Here is a 17,779-nt window from a genome sequence, read left to right on the forward strand (position 1 = left end):
AATTTTTAAATATGAACATTCCCCTTAATTTTCAAAAGTAGTTTTATTATCTCCAAAATAAAGCAAAGGGTACCAACATGGTTTTGAAACTCTGCTCTAAAAACTTACCTTTAAAAATGTATTCTTAGCGTCACCACATAAAATTTCAAATAGTTTCAGTTCAAGCTTTATATACACAGACATATAGTGATTGTTCCATACACAAACCTGCTGTAGCTTATGCAACACAGGCTTAATATTTGAAACAGTGATAAAAATAAAAACAAGCAGCTTCAGAAGAATTTGTAAAGATTAACAAAATAGCCACTTTTATTTAGCTTTCAGCTCAAGTGTTTTAGAAATGAAGCAAAACTTCATACAGAATGAACATTTTTCTCCTTTGCCAGATGAAAAAGGTTGTACTGCTTGGTCCAGTCAACTGCATTGGGTTTGAACATGCCAAAGCAACTGCACTGAAAAAAGTCTGCAAGATTCTGGAAGCATCCAAGACTGAAAATGAGAGAAATATCCATTAATAAACCTACCAGACATCAAAAATATACATTCGCAGAGACAGTACTTAAGATACAAAGCTGTCAGTGACGACAGCTCTGGGAGAAGAAATCTAAGAACAGTTCTCTGTTGAGTATTGTTCCTTTGTTGAACTTCTACAACCTGCATCGTATTTAAGTTCAGCTCCAATATTTAGAAGTCAGTAAGAGCTCATCTGCCAGGGCTCGTGAGGAAACACAGACTTCATGTGTAACAGGGAAACCTTGGTACCAGTTTCTCTCATTGAGCTAAATACTCCAAGAGAAGTCAGGAAGGGGCCAGTTCGTACCTTAATTCTTTCTGAATCTACTGAACAGACACAGAGGCTGAAGAACAAATTAAAGGACAACACCCCTCACCCCAAACCAGCACCTGCTGATCAGAGCTGTGCACTGATTTGGGCACATCTTTCTCCTATACATGTGGCCATGCAGAACCCCAGCAGCTCTTAGGCCAGCTGTTGATTTTCTAGGGCAAAGGAAGATCTCAGCAAGGAAAATAAGCTCCGTTTTCTCCTCTTGGCACAACTCAGGCATGACTAGAACCTCCACAGACCACCATTTTTTCGCATTTATGAAGTAGTGAAGCAAATCGATGTTGAAGAGACAGGTGCTTAAAACACACTGTTCACTAATACTCACTTGTATGGGGTTCTCCTGAGTGAAATAGGACGTTTACAAGATTTTCTCAGGTTCATTCTCTCATGCGAGGTCAATCCCAAGAACGCGATCTTACCAAAAGGAAAACAGTAGTAACGGTTAAGACGTGAGCATCACAAATTCAGATTTTGGTGATGCCAAAAGATATTACTGACAAGGGAAGGAGGTTGGCCGCAGCTAACAAGTAAGTAACTACTGCCATAATTAATGACTGAAAAGTATGTTTTTAAATGTCACTTGGTCTGAAACAGAACCCGGCAAGTTGTAACATTAACATTTCCACTGAGAAGGCAGCTTAATTAGGAAGACTAAAGACTGTACTTTTAAAAATGTCTCTAGAAGTACAAGTTGTACAGCAGCTGAGCAGCTGTCTCCTCAGATCTGGTCTCTATGCCACTATGCATGCTGGTAGAAAAAGAATTCCCCCGGAAAAGACAAAGCAGCTTCGCAAAAAAGATGAAGTAGATGTCAGAGACTCAGCAATAACTTTTTCATTCTCTAGATTCCATGCCTTCTTTCACTGAGTTTCACGAGATTTATGTGTTTTTTCTGCATTTTCGCTTACCTATTCCTTTTTCAATTTTTTCATTTTTTTAATCAACATAAATCTTTTAAGCCCTTATAAATGGCTGCAAGGTTGCTTCGCTGAATGACACGCTAAATATCACAAAGCAGTACATTTACAAATGACTGTGTACAAAACAAAGTATTTAACTGTAAAAATCCTACCTAGAGTCCTTTTATTTTTTTCCCCAGTGCCTGGACATTTCAGAAGTCTAGCAGTATGCATTTAAAATGGTGCATTTTTATTTTTTTAAACAAGATGGAAAACAAGTCTTTAGCTCAATGTGCTTAGCACACGTTAAAATGACACATCTTTCCTAAAAGCTGCTAAACAAGCTGTTTCCTCGATGTTTTAAGACAGCTCTTCTCAGGCTTGTTTGCACAGCCAAGCTCCGAGAAAAAGACAAATGGGAAATTTGACAGTCCTTATCAGAATAAAATCCAGGTAATATATCTTTATTGTAGCAACGGGATTTAATACAGTCTAATGATGCTCTGCTGAGCTCTGCCATAGAATTTTCAATTCAGGACTAGTTGTACACAAAATGCCACTTAGGGGACAGTAATACCAGTTCTAAATATAAATGTATAAATTATATAAATAAGTTTCTTGCCTTTAACTACATCTTTTTACAGTTTTGGAATTTTTGATGAGTAGGAAACCCAGAACTCACTTATAGGAATGATTTGCAAGCTGCGATCCTACTTTTAACATGGGAATGCTGAGTGCACAAGTACCCATGAAACTTAAAGGACTGACCTGAGATTTAAGAAAATCACTTAGGTGTGACATTAATTAGCCAAGAAAAGCAGGCATGAAGTTTTTATGGGAGCAAATCATCTAGAGAAAAGTTTTAACGTGATAAACCTTAAAGAGTGTAAAATGAGGCAAAATAATACCTGATAAAGCTGAACAGTCAGCCCCCAGGATGCCCACATAGTGTGAAAATGGGTGAGTATAGAGAAGTAGGAAACCCACGGAGAACAACAAATTGTCTCCGTGAAGCACGTCCACAGTCCATCTTGACGATAACTTGTCGTGCAACGGTTTGTCCAATCTGACGAGACACATAACCAGTTAATTACCTTTGAGGGCCACTTAAGAGCTGAACAAAGATTATCTGCATGGAATGAATATTACACGGCAATACGCTCTACAAAAAACACATTTAAAGCATCACACTGCCACTTAAAAGCACCCACATAGATATGCGACTGCTTGCTGTTCTGGCTGCATCACCTTTGCATTATCTGTTCATAATCCACAGAAGGAACGTTCAAGGCACTGACTAGGTACTTTTTTAAAGTTAATTAGTGATATTGAAATAAGTCACCAACTCTCTTTGTCAAGATTTCAGAAATTTTGCTTCATGCTTCCTCGTAATTTTAGGGCAAGAATTTATTACTTATCTTAAACAGCACCATCAACAAAAAAAGACATGATGTTGACAATGCCAAGAAAGTGGTTTACCACTACTAAGCAGACATAAACTGTAATGTCCAACTTCTGTAAATTTCTCAAGCAATACTTAAAGCCTACGACATACACATTTAACCTATTAAAAACCAACAAAGACGTTCTTCCTCCCATGTTCCTTCACACATGGGAAATGGAGAAAATCATTTGCTTTTTGCATTTGTAAGACTACCACCGAAACACAGGAAAGCAGCTCATGTTCACAGCCTGTGTCCTCCGCTGCCATAGCTGGTTCACTTCACTCTATGTTGAATACTGCTTCTTTTCAATATAGTGCGAAGCAATATAAAATACAATTAACTCCCTCTGCCTTTTATTTGAAAGGTTACTGTTATGTTGTTTCATCCTCAGGAACTATATTATAAGGGCTCTCCTCTCTCCTCCAAGAATTTTTTTCATTTTCTGAAGTAATAGTTTGGATTTATTAATGAGACACACAGTTCTCCTCTTTTCAAAGTTATAGCTACATTAAAAACAAGAGGAAACTTTTGCAAGTGTTCAATATAGATATTTCCAAATAACAAAAAAACATCAATAAAGCCTTTGCAATAACGTATTTACAAACTTATTTTCTATTCTAGTAAAGGGTATCCAGACTAGAACCTGTAACCTGACCTTCCTCCCCACGGCTTCCCTGTTTCATCTCTAGCAAAAATGTTTTCTGATATTGTATTTTCCAATGGACGTCCCACTAGAGCTGTATCTTAGTTCAACACAAACATAATCAGATATTTGACCAAAGACAGTTATGATGTATTTGAATTTAAAGACAGGATTACAAGATAAAATCACTGCTGAAATATGCTACCGTTTATGCAGGTAAAATTAGACTTGCTAGAAATGAAACGCTGAAAAATAAAGATTATACACATACATCCTTGAAAGCTAAATTAAAATAAATTCATGGATACGTACACAGAAGAGTTCCATAAAGCAGACAGACACCCGTCATAGTTAGGAAAAACAGGAATAATAGGTAGTAACGATGGTTCCCAATGCCTGAATTTGAAGCAAGGAAAAAAAAGAAAGACATTTTAAAATTCAGCAGTATTTGCATTTCCCCTAAACTTAATATGAGTAAAAAGAATCAAAGCCACTTCTTATTACCTCTGCTGTCCTCAGGAGAGTTTGACAAGGCTGATCTTTCTCACCTGTCTCCTGCAAGCCATCCCAATTTATATAGCAGACTTAGTTCTGACAAAGTCAATGAGGATTTGCCTCTTTTTCAGCACGTGCTTTCTGCTGTTTTAGCTGGATGAGGACTAATTATGCAACCACAACTCTCCTGAAACGTGGTACAATTGTCTCATACGACTGAGAAATCCAAGCTATTCAATGTAATTGTTTGACCTTTGCGTGCTTCAGAATTGCAAACGTACGCTCAAAAAAAAGCAGACTTCTCCCAGAGAAATGGTTACATGAAGATATACAATTATTTTTCTTTAAATTGCAATCAGCATTGCTCAAAGCTTTGAAACGATGTGTCAGAAGGATGTCTCACCGCCTTGTATACAGCAAACGCTGGGAAAACATTTCCAACTATTCGACACTACAAAAAGAGCTATTGGCAAAAGAATATGCTGAAAATATATTGTTCCAGATGTAAAGCTGTAACCTTTCTATCTTGAGCATCACCAGCGATGAGACAGAAAGGAAGAAAGAGAGTTTCTCAACTCCCTCTCTCTCAAGAACACAAAAAATGCCCCTCGGGGTTATGTCTGGGGTGCAGCTGCTCCCCTTCACTGGCTCCAACAGCCTCGACAGGCAACACGGGCTCCGGAGGACACGCGAGCCTGGCCCCTCTCTGGAGCTCGTTCTCCTCATCCACAGCTACCAAATTCGAATGTCAGAGTGCACATCCCTGTCTAGTTCTTTTAGTATCTGCTTTCAGACACGTTGTTCAAAAGTTTGCCTAATTCTTTCCTGAACGTTCTGATGCTGCCAGTTTCTGCAAACCCTTACAGCAGCAGGCACCAAAACTTCACTACCTGCCACGTAAAGACACTTTTCCTTCACCAGTTTTAAATCCAATTTTTATTCCCACAGTCTCCCCTAGTTGTAGTGTGATGTACTTTGTGATTAACAGTCCTGCATTCACTTTAGCCACCATTTTAATATTTTTTTTTTTAAGTCTCAATCATATCCCCTGTTTCTTCTTTTCCCAAAATAAGAGAGTCCCAGGCTTTTTGGTCTCTGCTTTGAGGGTGATTACTCCACGCATTCACTAATTTTAGTTGCCTTTCTCTTTGCCATCAAACTAATTTCCCTCCAGCACGGATCAGTGAGCCCTTCAGTATCATCTGCGTATTCTTGTATCAGGTGTGCTCTCTCTCTAAGGAGATAAATGTTATTTCTGCAACTTTTGAAACATGCGGTATTTTCAAATGGGATAAAACAAACAGTCTCACCTACGCACTGTCCGATCCACACAGAATGCTGGTCGTACCTGGCTATGCAGGAATCACACGCCAGGCAATGCATGGATCTCACAGGCTTCCGGACCTAGTTAGGGGTGAGGGAAAATAACACAGTCAGAGCAAAAGCATCTATTTTGCTGAGAGTTTAAAGCATCAGGTCATGGTCACCATCATATTTTGTACATTTACTGTGTAACAGACCTCACAACACGGAATACAGATGAGAACTATACATCTTAATTTTACAAAAAAAAAAAAAGAGAGGGAAATTATTACTATTATTTTATTAAGATTAGAGTCCAAGGATCTCAAAGCATTTCTCTAGAAGAAAGAAATCTAAGTAACAGAGAACAAACCACGCATGTAACACTTGCATGGCAAGCAATGAGGAAAAGGTTTTTTTACAGTAGTATTGAGTAAAAGCCACATTCAAAAAGAAAACAAATACCAAAACCTCACTTACAAGACACGATGTGCAAAATGTTCTGAAGTCCAAGCAACCTGCTTCTGCAAGAGCTACAATGTCCTGAAAGACAAAGGAATTTGTGCTTGGATATGGATCACGTTTTCAGGAGGATCTATGAGGATTTTTCCGTGAGGCCTTTTGCAGTTCCTAAGCATTTTGAATGCCAAGCACCAACAGAAATAAGTACTCGCTATTTAAAAGGTCCATGAGAGAAACAAACCAGCAAAGATTAAGGCAACTTCACCCATGCACGATTATTCAGAAAAGTATCTCTATGGTGCCAAAATTCGTAAATAACGTGAATGAAAAACATTCTTAAAAAATGAGATGGTGTTAAGATACAAGGTACCTCTCATACAGTCAGAGTTCAGAGGGATGAGGAGAGCTGCTGTATTTACTGTTCCTTTATGAGTACTAGATAGACAATGTTTACTAGTCCTGTGGCAACAAGTTAAAATTGCAGTTTATCCTCTCTGACAGACTGAAGAAATATGACCTCATGGAGAGCAAAGAGATCACAAACAAAATACTTTCCTTAATCCACACGTTGGGGAAAGCAAATACTAAATTCTCTACTGATTGGTTGGCTGCGATTTCTTTTTGCCATTCTAAAATAAAGCTGGGAAATAGCTTGTCATTTATACGATGAGCACAAAAATCAAACCACTGTAGGCATCATTCGACAAAATTTAAGCCATTTTTAGCCTTGGTATGGTTTATGAGCATGGAGAATTGCAGAAAAGCACTGTGAACATCTCTTTCCAACCTCAGACAACTGGATTGGAAACCATACAAAATTTCTACTTATTAAGTGAAGTTCTATGTGAATTTATATCACAGATAACAAGAGTGGTGTGAGTCTGTGTGATATGTGGCCAAAGCTCACATTTCAATGGGAAGACGGAGGCGAGGAATGATGAAGATAAGGAAACTACCGGTAGTGGAATAAAATATCTACAGCCTATTTTGTTCCATGTCAGAACTAAAAACTCTTAAAAGAACCAGTATTTCACCACTTTCAAGTTTAACAAAGCTGCACATGAAAACAAAAGCATGCGTTGCACCAGGTTAGCCACTCCATTTGTTTCTATGAAATCACCTACCTCTTTTCTTCCTTTTTCTGAAGTCCTAATGTATCCAGGATCAGTTCTCCAAGCTTTATAGAAATAATAAAGAAAACCCACCACGCTGAACATGACAGTGATTTTTAGAATTGCATTGGTTACATGTAATGTTCAGGTTAAGGAATATATTTTTATACCACCACATAGATTTATTTGCTACAAGTTCTCTAGCAGTTGTATTATTATCATACAAGTGAGAGGCTGTACAGCCATTAGGATTCTGTCTCCGGTGACCACCCAGCCACTATATAAACTGCATGGTGCAAATAAATCTCAAAAATCCAGTACCGCAACCCCGAGACTGTTTTGTCTTATGAACTAAAACCACTGCAAATAGCTCTAATTAAAATCGAGATGATAAATTATGAAATATTGCTGATATTACCAGTCTTATAGCCATGTTTGTTAACGACGCAATTGCAGCGTGTGCACTTATAGGTCAAAACAACGCGCATTTCTTGTGGATACTGCTAGTCTGTCTGCACTTCTGCTGTTTTATTAAAGCTGAGAGAAGTTCTTAATTAGAACAGGTGGATTTTAGAATCATAAAATGTCCCGAGTTGGAAGGGACCCACAAGGAGCAGAGTCCAATTTTTGTTCAGTCTAGAGAAACAGTTTGACAGACATAAGGTAAATAAAATACTGAACACTTTTCTAACACTCGGATCTGTGACTGGTTCCAGAAGGAAAATACGTTAATGAGAAAAATGGTTGGATAGTGAAATGGAAAACTCTCCACTTGCCCATCTCACCAAGCTATGGTTGGGCCTTCAAGAAAATCGCTACACTCACTATCTTCAACAAAGTCTCATTCAATCCCCTAACATTGGAATTTTTTTTCTTTTAATTTAGATGACACCAAGGAAACCATAAAGCTTCACAATGGAACACTGAATAACATGATTTTCATTTAGACAAGCATATGCATGTATTCCCAGAGGGAATACACTTGATCAGTTCATCGAAGTTAATCCTGATAATTCTATTAAGAACATCTTAATTGGGAACGGTACAAAAGAAAATGCCACTTAGAGGATGAAGTAATTAAAAATTAATTAAAATTGTGTGGCAATATATTATAGCTGGTTTAGTACAAAATTATTTACAGTTCTAAGTATCTCCCTAAAGGCCTTTTCACAACACTTAATCAATAAATAAATAGATGCCCACCACATAACAGAAGAGCAGGGCGCTGAAAAGTGAGTGTAAACTACTCAAATGTTTTTGTTCTCATCACTGCAAAACATCTTCAAAGAAAGTAAATGAAAGGTAGAAATTAATGCCCTGTACACCGAGGATGGAGCGTAACCTATGAATAAAGAAAGATGACAGACTGGAAGATCTATTTTGGAGGGACATGGCATTTGTTCCCTGTTTTTTGGGGTGCGGGGAGAGTGTTGGCGTTTTTAAAAGCAGAAGCACGAATACCACTAACCGTCAAACCCTTGTCATTGCAGAAAGAAGAGATGCTTTGAAAATTATTATTAATGCCCGTCTTATCTGGTTATACTACATGCTATAATACATTATTCTATGAGTCTCAATGAGGAAGATTAGAGTCACATGGAGATTTTAACAGAGACAATTAGGCTTACAACAAAGACATTTTCACTTTGATATTCCAGTAACGCTAGAAATAGCTCCGAACTGTACACAAATATCCGCTAAAGACAAAAGAAGGTACAGATTTTTAGTCCGTATATAACTTTAAATTAAACTCAAAGCTATTTCATCCCTAACGGAAGTAAATCAATCTTGCCAGACTTGAACAGTCACGTGGAATTATCTAGGACCGCTCATCACTACTTGCATGACCAGACTTAGATTTATTAGGAACTGTATGGAGAGTTTCTCGAGTCTAAAGGATATAAGGCAGGAACCAGAAAAACCAGGTCACGGACATCCAAAAAACTGAACTTAGCAGAAATGCTGTGGGAAGATACCGCAGATTCTTGAGCCCCACAAATAGCCTGAAAGAATATTAAAAGTATTTTTTTAAAATGTATTTAAAAATGTAACTCCATCGAGTATAAATTATCCGTTTCATTATTTTAAGCACTTCATGCACGCCGTATACTTCAACTATCTCTTAAAGCAATCAAAAACTGTCATTCAAAAGCATTTTTTATCCAGGTGGTTAACAAAGCAAAAATAAAACTGAAGAGGGCTCTGTCCCAGCCTAATATTATGTACCAGAAGTGCTGTAGCAGCAGGTGAAAAGCGCAATCTCTGCGTGTTTGCACACTGATAGCACTGGCCATTTGGAGGAACATTTGAGGAAAGCAGGAGACCCATGAAACAGCTTAGGATAACACTGGGAGGTCTGGGGAGCAGACAGGGAGGGAATGGTTCATTAAAACTCATTCTGTGTCACAAATACTGAAGGAAAATTAAGAAAAACCACATTTCTGAGTGTTGTACACAGATATCTCAGTGTCTAGAGGGTGCACATCTGCAATAACACTCTCAATGGTAAAAATTAATTAACAGGCTACTTGAACACTTTAGTGTTTTCTCAAACCCTTCAGTGATGAGAACCTATTATTTTGCACACCTGAAGACATTTAATTTCTACGGTCATTCATGATTTAAATCCTTCACACATTCTGCAACCATTTCTCAGGAGGTATTTTTGACAGCAAGTGACACTAGACTCTGAAAAGAATACTGCATTATACAGCTTATATGACATCTGTAACAAATAAACACATAAGGAGAGAAAAAGCCACAAACCTCATAAGTGGAGCCATCCCACAGAGCAGGAGAAGCAGAGCTCCTTTCAAAAGCCAAGAATCAGAAGCTAAGTTCATTACGTATCCTATGGCCCACATCCATGTCAAGGAAGATGCCAACAGCAGGAAGAGCTGTTAAAATGATTATTGGTAAAATATGACAAAGTATTCGGGCAGGACTTACTTCAAAAGTGTTCAGGTAATGTAACAACAAATGCCGAAAGACTCAAGGTAGGTATGACAAGTGACACATCGATATCTCAAACGGGGGGAAATGACACTCCCACCCAAACCACTGCTGTGTGCTTTTAAATAATTTTATTTTTGTGCACCCAGTTTCAGAAACTTTAGAAGATGCTCTTGTTAGAAAAGAGTTAAATTACATATTACTCTAAACACAGAATGCTGTAGCTTTATTTCCATTCGTTATTACCCGTGAAATTACCTCATATTTTTCTACTATTTTCAGTAACCTGTTGTTTCTTCTGCTTCTGATTTTTTCCTCCTCTTTCACCATATAAACCATGCGGCGATTCTGACTTTGATAAGCAAGGTCAAGTGGTGTCTCTCCCTTTAACAACAGAAATATTTATTTCTCTATGCATTTAACACATAAACATTTTCTTTTTTAACAGAAGCAAGAAATAAATACAGGTAAAACAACAATAACTTGACAATTGCTTCCCTGCCCCTCCCTTTCTCTTTTTTTTAAGGCAAGGGTAAGCTGAATTCAGAGTTTCAACATGCTTAATACAGTGCTTTGCAGTTCTAAAAACTAACCCTTGCAAATGGATTGCACTCATTTGAGTTCTGTGCTGGACTGTCACCAACAACTTGAAACACTAAACTGTCTGCTAGAATATCACCTGCTTACCGGAAGGGAAGGTTTCTTGTTTATGACGTTAACTTTTTAAAACCAAACGGCAATATCCTTGTTTATGACGTTAACTTTTTAAAACCAAACGGCAATATCCTTGTTTATGACGTTAACTTTTTAAAACCAAACGGCAATATCCTTGTTTATGACGTTAACTTTTTAAAACCAAACGGCAATATCCTAAGAGTCACACACGTGAATAAAAAGAAGCGGCAGATGGAAAAGCTGCACAGCTTAACGCACAAACCCTGAATAACCACACGCAGTGTATCTATGTAGTCATAGGAATTGAAACTTTAAACATTTATACTTCTCACTACCAGTTTCTACAAACATTAGGACAAAGGCTTTCATATATGACCATCCCTTTTGAATGTGCAAACGGGCACTGTCGAACACTGGTTTCACAGGATGACATACACATCTTTTAAAAGCCTTTAAGAGTCTGGACCCCCAGACACTGTTATTTTAAAAAATCTGGCCAAGGTTGTTGCTCCTCAAGACAACGTTTTGAAATAGGAAACATCCAATTAAAAAAAAAGGGGGGGGGGGGCGCGATTCATTTCATACATTCATGCCACAAGGAATGAAATACGAAAGAAACTGTACCTTGGCATTTTTTATGTCCAGGCTGGCACCAGCTTCCAGCAACAGATCCGCTGCACTGAGATTTCCAGCTGTGACTGCCCAGTGCAGCGCAGAATTCTTTTGAGCATTGTCTACAGCATTGAGAGAGGGGTTAAACTTTAAGAGAAATCTCGTGGGTTCTGGTCTAGATGAAAATAAAGTATAAAAGTTAATGAATAGAAGATAATCTACACTGGAGATGAAATTTTTGAACAACAACTGAAAAACACTGCTCCCATACATGAAATAACAGCAGGTACTCAATGCCTTGTCTCAGAACAAGATAATTAACCATAGATCCGAGTTTATATTAATAATTCAGGACCTGCCCTGAAGGTTTTTCTCCAGACTATGTTCTCTCATCATTTTAACAAATACGAGGTATATACACAGATTATATCTTCCTACAACACCGTAGATAAGCTTACATCTCCACATTTTATTTCTTCTAAATGCATTTTACTGTGTCCACCTCCATTTATCTTAATTTGAGGGAAAGAACAATAACACTGCAGCTGGTTCAGCCACAAACCTGAACTTCTTTAAGAAATTCTTTTGCCTTTCTTTGCTATATCCAATTAGCTGCTTCCTAACTCCTGATCTCTGAAGTGCTGCGTATTTTAGCACAAGTAAAAGGGAAAGGAATGTCAGTTTAACAAAAGCTTCTCATAAAAAATTCACCTCACCACTTCTTGGACACAATAAAATAGCTTCCAAGTTATTCACTACTTACCCCATCACTTTTTGTGCTGCTAACATTAAAGGTGTTTGTCCATTGAGGTCTTTTGTGTCTATGTTCTAAGAAAAAGATAATAAGCAAGTAATTACCAGTGACTTCAGGAAACAGAGTTAAATGGTCAGATTTGCAGCTGCACAAGTGGCTGAGCTTCACTGCAGTACAGGAAAGAAAACAAATTATACCAGCCAAGAAGCCAACACTCATTTAAACGTTTTCTTTTTCCCCCATGTGAGTCTTGCATGCCACTCCTTTCAGAATATGCTGAGGCTTCACTAAGGGTATTTTTAAGGGAACCGCGTTAACCGTATTTCTTGTCCTCTTCTGCGCAAAAATGCTGTAAATAACATGTACCTTGGAAAGCAATGTTTACACAATCTCCTTGTGTAAACAGAGGTACCTACCAGAATGTCCAAGTACATAAAAGTGGTTCATTAAAACAACAAAAAAAGGATTATGTATCTCAACACATATTTATTTAAATGTGTAACTTGTGTTACCTAATCTTCCTTCTTTTCACAGTAGACATTTCCTTCTTCCCCACTCATCATTACGTAAGAGCAGATCTACTTAAAAGAAACGTTCAATCACTTGGATTTTTTAGTAGAAGATAGATATGCTAAAAACATTTATTAGTTACAAATTTGTAATCAAATAGTAAATACTTCATGGTGTACACACTTCATTTACTGCTTTTTGTTATCATGTTCAAAAGCCAGTTGTTGTTTCTACAGCACCACAAATCTGTATAGCCTTAAATAACTTTCCTTAAACACTCTGAATTGTACAGGGATGACAAGAGCAGGGGAGAGTATTGAAAAAATATATTTTAAAAGATAATCTGAGCTTCTCTGAACTTATGGCACGGGGAAATAGTTGCAAAATACCTGCTTATCGTCTAGAAAACAAAACAGTTAATTCTGAAATGTTTTGTACACGCGGGCAGCTGCTCTTAAGTAGAAAACAAGACTTGGGACATCACCAACATACCTGGCCTTTTGCTATGAGATAAGCTATGATGGGCATGTGCTGAAACAGCACTGCCAAATGAATGCTGCTGAATCCCTCCCCGTCGATGAGAGTGGGATCCGCTCCGCATTTCAACAGCAACATGACCATAGGCAGGTGTCCTTGTCTGTAACGATATATGGAATGAAACTATAGAGATGATAAAAAAGCTGGAAATATTAATGAAAGCGTCACCTTAATAATTCCCATAGATACTCCTGCTGCAAAAAAATTTCCCTGCAGATTCTTGTGTTTTTACTCAGGAAGTTACTTTTTTTAAAAATTAAAAGTTCAGATCAGAAAATAAAATTAAAGTACGTACCTTTGATTTAAGACACCCACTGCTGTGCTACACAAAATACAACTGTTAATACTACCAGGTTTACAATTAGTAGTTGGAAGCAGCGTACCTAATGGCCCAGTGAAGGGGAGTTGAATTCAAATCTCCACCCAGCTGATCCACTATTGCACCTTTGGAAATATAGTATCTGTAAACCAGCAACACAATACGATTAAGAATTGACATAATAAAATATTAAAATATTACACTAAGTATAAGACAGCTCTGATAGTAAATAACTCGCAATTTTAAAAAATTAACTACAGAAGCAAATGGACGAGTATTTTTGCAGTAAAGAATGATGTTTTGAGAAAACGTTTAAGGAAAAATGTAATAACTAGCAAGGCACTTATAAAATCAGTTTTAATCTTTCTTAAACAAACCAAACCCAGAAAAATCTAATGATTTCACGCACATGATTTTACATATAAAGAAACTGTGGTAACTGTACGTTTCGGTGACATTTTCATAAAGGAAATTGGATTAAAATTTGAATTTTATGCTTTTCTTCTCAAGCATCATGATCCTTTGTATAAGTATATTAGCAACAAAGTGATTATAAATTGCAGTGGCAGAACACTTGTGCTGTTTTCATAAGGACTCCAGAGCTTACTTAACCAGCTCCTGTCTGTTGTTTATCGCTGCCCAGTGAAGAAGAGTCACATTTTCTTTATCTGGTTGTCGAACATCATATCCTGCTTCTACCAGTTCTTTGCATCGCTCTAATAGTCCATACCTTAAATGAGAAAAAAAAAATATATCCGTTTACTTATCATTCATTTGTTAAATATCCTCCAGTTTAGAGACAGCCACACACTAATGTAAATCTCAACAAGCATCACCCAGCAGTTCCTACTTGATCAAATTCCACATTGCGCTCAACGGAAGTCTTGCAAAAGGAGTTGGGCTGAGTCTTGATGGGTAGAATTTTCTACCTAACAAACCTGCTTGAGATTAAATTGTTTATGATAAAAGTACTTACAATAGTACATTTGAGTGGAGAAAGTGAAGTACCTACGTGGAGAAAGTGAAACTGTAAAATTTGCCTTGGTAAAAATAAGGAACTTGGCTCACATTTGAGGGCACTCCCATCTATTTCAACATTTTGCAGACACAGAGAACGTGCACCTACTGTGTAGCTGTCACAATATCACAGGTGCTGGGGTCTTCGACGATGGGATACGGTCCTGGTAGCCCTGGCAGATCTGTATCCCCGTGGGCGTTATGGCAGCTGTGCAGGTGAGGTCGGTGAGGCCCATGGCAATAGCTCTTACACTGTTGGTTAGCAAAACAGAAATATTATTTATCCACCGTACATTGCATCTCTCTACCAGACTCACATGCTCTACTTGCCGAGTTGCGTTAATACAAATAAGGAAGTTGATTTAAAGCACAGTTGAAACCAACCGACAAAGAATAACCCTTATATTTGTCGCAGGGGCATGAGAAGGCACGAGGTGAGGGGGCTGGAGCACAAGGGTGATGGGAGCGGCTGAGGGACCTGGGGGGTTCAGCTGGAGAACAGGAGCTGAGGGGAGACCTTCTGATCTCTGACCTGCCCGAAAGGAGCTTGGAGCCAGGGGGGTCGGGCTCTGCTCCCCAGGAACAAGTGACAGGATGAGAGGAAACGGCCTCGAGTTGCACCAGGGGAGGTTCAGATTGGATATTAGGAAAAAATTCTTCATTGAAAGGGTCATCGGCCCAGGAACGGGCTGCCCAGGGCAGCGGTGGAGTCACCATCCCCTGGGGGGTTTAAAAGGTGTTTAGATGAGGTTCTTAGGGATGTGGTTTTGTGCCAGAGCGAGGTTATGGTTGGACTCGATGATCCCGAGGGTCTCCTCCAACCGAAATGATTCTGTGACCCTAAGGGACGCGGTTCCTGTCTATCAGGCAAAACTACAGCGGCATCAAACACCTCACGGAGCTGCCCCCCACACAACACCCGCACCCACAGCAAGCCTTTCACACCAGAAATGACAACTGAGCAGGTTTCACGAGGCAAGGGCACCCCAGAGCACGCCTAGAGAAGCCACAGGCCCCCGCCTTCCCCACAGCGGGACCCGCCAACCCCGGCCCTCCCGCCTTCGCTCCCCGGGCTCCCCTCACCGCCGGGCCGCTGCCGCCCGCCATCCTGCCCGGGCCGCTTCCTGCTCCCGCTTCCTGGTTACCGGGGAGCGGCAGCGCCGGGCGGGGCCGGGGGCGGGGACCGGGGCAAGGCGGCCCCGGGGAGCCGGGAGGGCCGGGGAAAGGCGGGCCCGGTGCTGCGGGGCCTGCTCCGCTTGCACACGCACAACAGCGGCTTCTGGTTTTCTTCAGCCGTGTCTCAAAGCCCCGTTTTCATCGGTTATAAATTCACAGGATCACAGAGTGTCAGGGGTTGGAAGGGACCTCGAAAGCTCATCCAGCCCAATCCCCCGCCGGAGCAGGAACACCCAGATGAGGTTACACAGAAGGTGTCCAGGCGGGTTGGAATGTCTGAGAGAAGGAGACTCCACAGCCTCCCTGGGCAGCCTGGGCCAGGCTCTGGCACCCTCACTGAGAAGAAATTTCTTCTCATCTTTAAGTGGAACCTCTTGTGTTCCAGTTTGCACCCATTGCCCCTTGTCCTGTCACTGGTTGTCACCCAGAAGAGCCTGGCTCCATCCTGACACGCACCCTTTATATATTTATAAACATTAATGAGGTCACCCCTCAGTCTCCTCTTCTCCAGCTCCAGAGCCCCAGCTCCTCAGCCTTTCCTCACACGGGAGCTGCTCCACTCCCTTCAGCATCTTCGTGATTGTGATTCCTTCGGTGAGTGTTTTTCACGTTTCCCCCCAGGGTAGAGGACAAGGAGCAAGTTGTGGGGCTGGCACAAACAGGTTCAGCTGTTCAGAGAAGCTGCTAAATTAATGGATACTGTGATTGATTAACCAATTAACACGATAAATGCTTTCTAACCCCCTGCAAAACAAGGGGATACTTTTCAAATTTTAGGTCCTTCTGCGTGACAAGAGGGAGACAGAAAATTAAGTAACAAATTTAGAAGCAGAGTGCTTAGCCTATATTTGACTAATAATTACTTCTAAGTAAGAAACTAGTCAACTATAACCAACCTAATCAATTATCTCTTCGTGTAGGTGTATTCTATGTTAAAAAAATCTAAAAATTGTAATGAATATGTAATAATTGTGTGAATAAAAGCAACGCAAGAGCATCCAGTCATTTGAGCGGTTATGGAGGGTCATCCCCAGCACTGATAAAATAAAGAATCCCTGCTTAACAGTATAATTTACTCTGCTGTTAAGTTTATTTCTTTGTTTCAGCCTGAGCCCCACGCCTTTCCAATGGAACGTGTACCAGGGTTGGAATCCGCCCCACACCTTGTACAACAGGAGGAGACGCCTGGAACCAGCGCGGAGTTCAAAGGCCGACAAGTCGATTTTATAACACGGGAAGGACTTCCCAACCCTTGTAAAGCTCATAAGGGTTTTGACGCTTGGTAATATTGTAAGCAAACATTGCAGTTTGAAAGGCTACCAAGGAATTATCCTGATGCTGAGCACGTTTCAACAAAAAAGCGACGCCTCGTTGATGACTAGTTAAAGCTGGGCGGGAGAGGAGGGGTGAGCAGGTGGCATCATAAAGCATGGACAGATTTAGAGTTATTAAGGCAATCATAAATCCATCATCTAATGTGCAAGGATTTGATGTTGCGACCTTAATAACATTCATTGGGCGTATCTTTGTATGTAGTTTCCTGCAACTATTTTTATGGGGAAAAATAAATTATTTTTTCTTTTGTATGGTCATAGCAAGACTCATGTATCAGTAGAGCGATATCTACCATTTCAGTCAAAAAAACCCCTCTTTTTCTCCTCGATCCATGGAAAATTGCCTGCTCAATGCGGTCTCAGCCGATGGAGATCTCAATGGTTTTAGGGATTGCGTGCGGGGATTTCTGAACTGATGAGAAGAAGCCTGGGCTGGCACAGCCCGTGGATCGTCAGCTCGGTGTCGGTTCTTCATTGTGTTCTTTAAGAAGTTCATCTCCTGTTAGGAAGTTTGTCAGCTACCAAAGTTTCAAGTCTTTGGTACTGTCAGTCAATGACAAGTCAATGAGAAAGACGGAAAATTTCAGCAAAACTATTCAAATGCTTTTTGTCGGTTGGGCGCAAGTGATAAGAAGAAACTCTTCACCATCCTATAGCCCTTCGGCTTGTCGGATCTCAGGCTGAAAAT

At 39.7% G+C, this 17,779-nt stretch overlaps 1 protein-coding gene across 1 annotated transcript; it reads right to left on the bottom strand.

Annotated features, from left to right (window-relative positions):
• Positions 1 to 307: 307 nt before the first annotated feature.
• On the bottom strand, positions 308 to 15,703 carry ZDHHC13 (zinc finger DHHC-type palmitoyltransferase 13). The gene is made up of 17 exons (XM_065636029.1): positions 15,665 to 15,703; positions 14,691 to 14,833; positions 14,172 to 14,294; positions 13,629 to 13,706; positions 13,201 to 13,345; positions 12,208 to 12,272; positions 11,457 to 11,619; positions 10,416 to 10,541; positions 9,972 to 10,102; positions 9,106 to 9,208; positions 7,218 to 7,340; positions 6,112 to 6,174; positions 5,640 to 5,733; positions 4,147 to 4,230; positions 2,655 to 2,812; positions 1,173 to 1,261; positions 308 to 489 (listed from the first exon to the last, which is right to left on the bottom strand). The coding sequence occupies exons 1-17, from the start codon at positions 15,686 to 15,688 to the stop codon at positions 354 to 356; spliced, it is 1,848 nt and encodes a 615-aa protein (XP_065492101.1). The 5' UTR covers positions 15,689 to 15,703; the 3' UTR covers positions 308 to 353.
• Positions 15,704 to 17,779: the final 2,076 nt, after the last annotated feature.

Source organism: Caloenas nicobarica, chromosome 5, assembly GCF_036013445.1.
Source record: "Caloenas nicobarica isolate bCalNic1 chromosome 5, bCalNic1.hap1, whole genome shotgun sequence".
Lineage (NCBI taxonomy): Eukaryota > Metazoa > Chordata > Aves > Columbiformes > Columbidae > Caloenas > Caloenas nicobarica.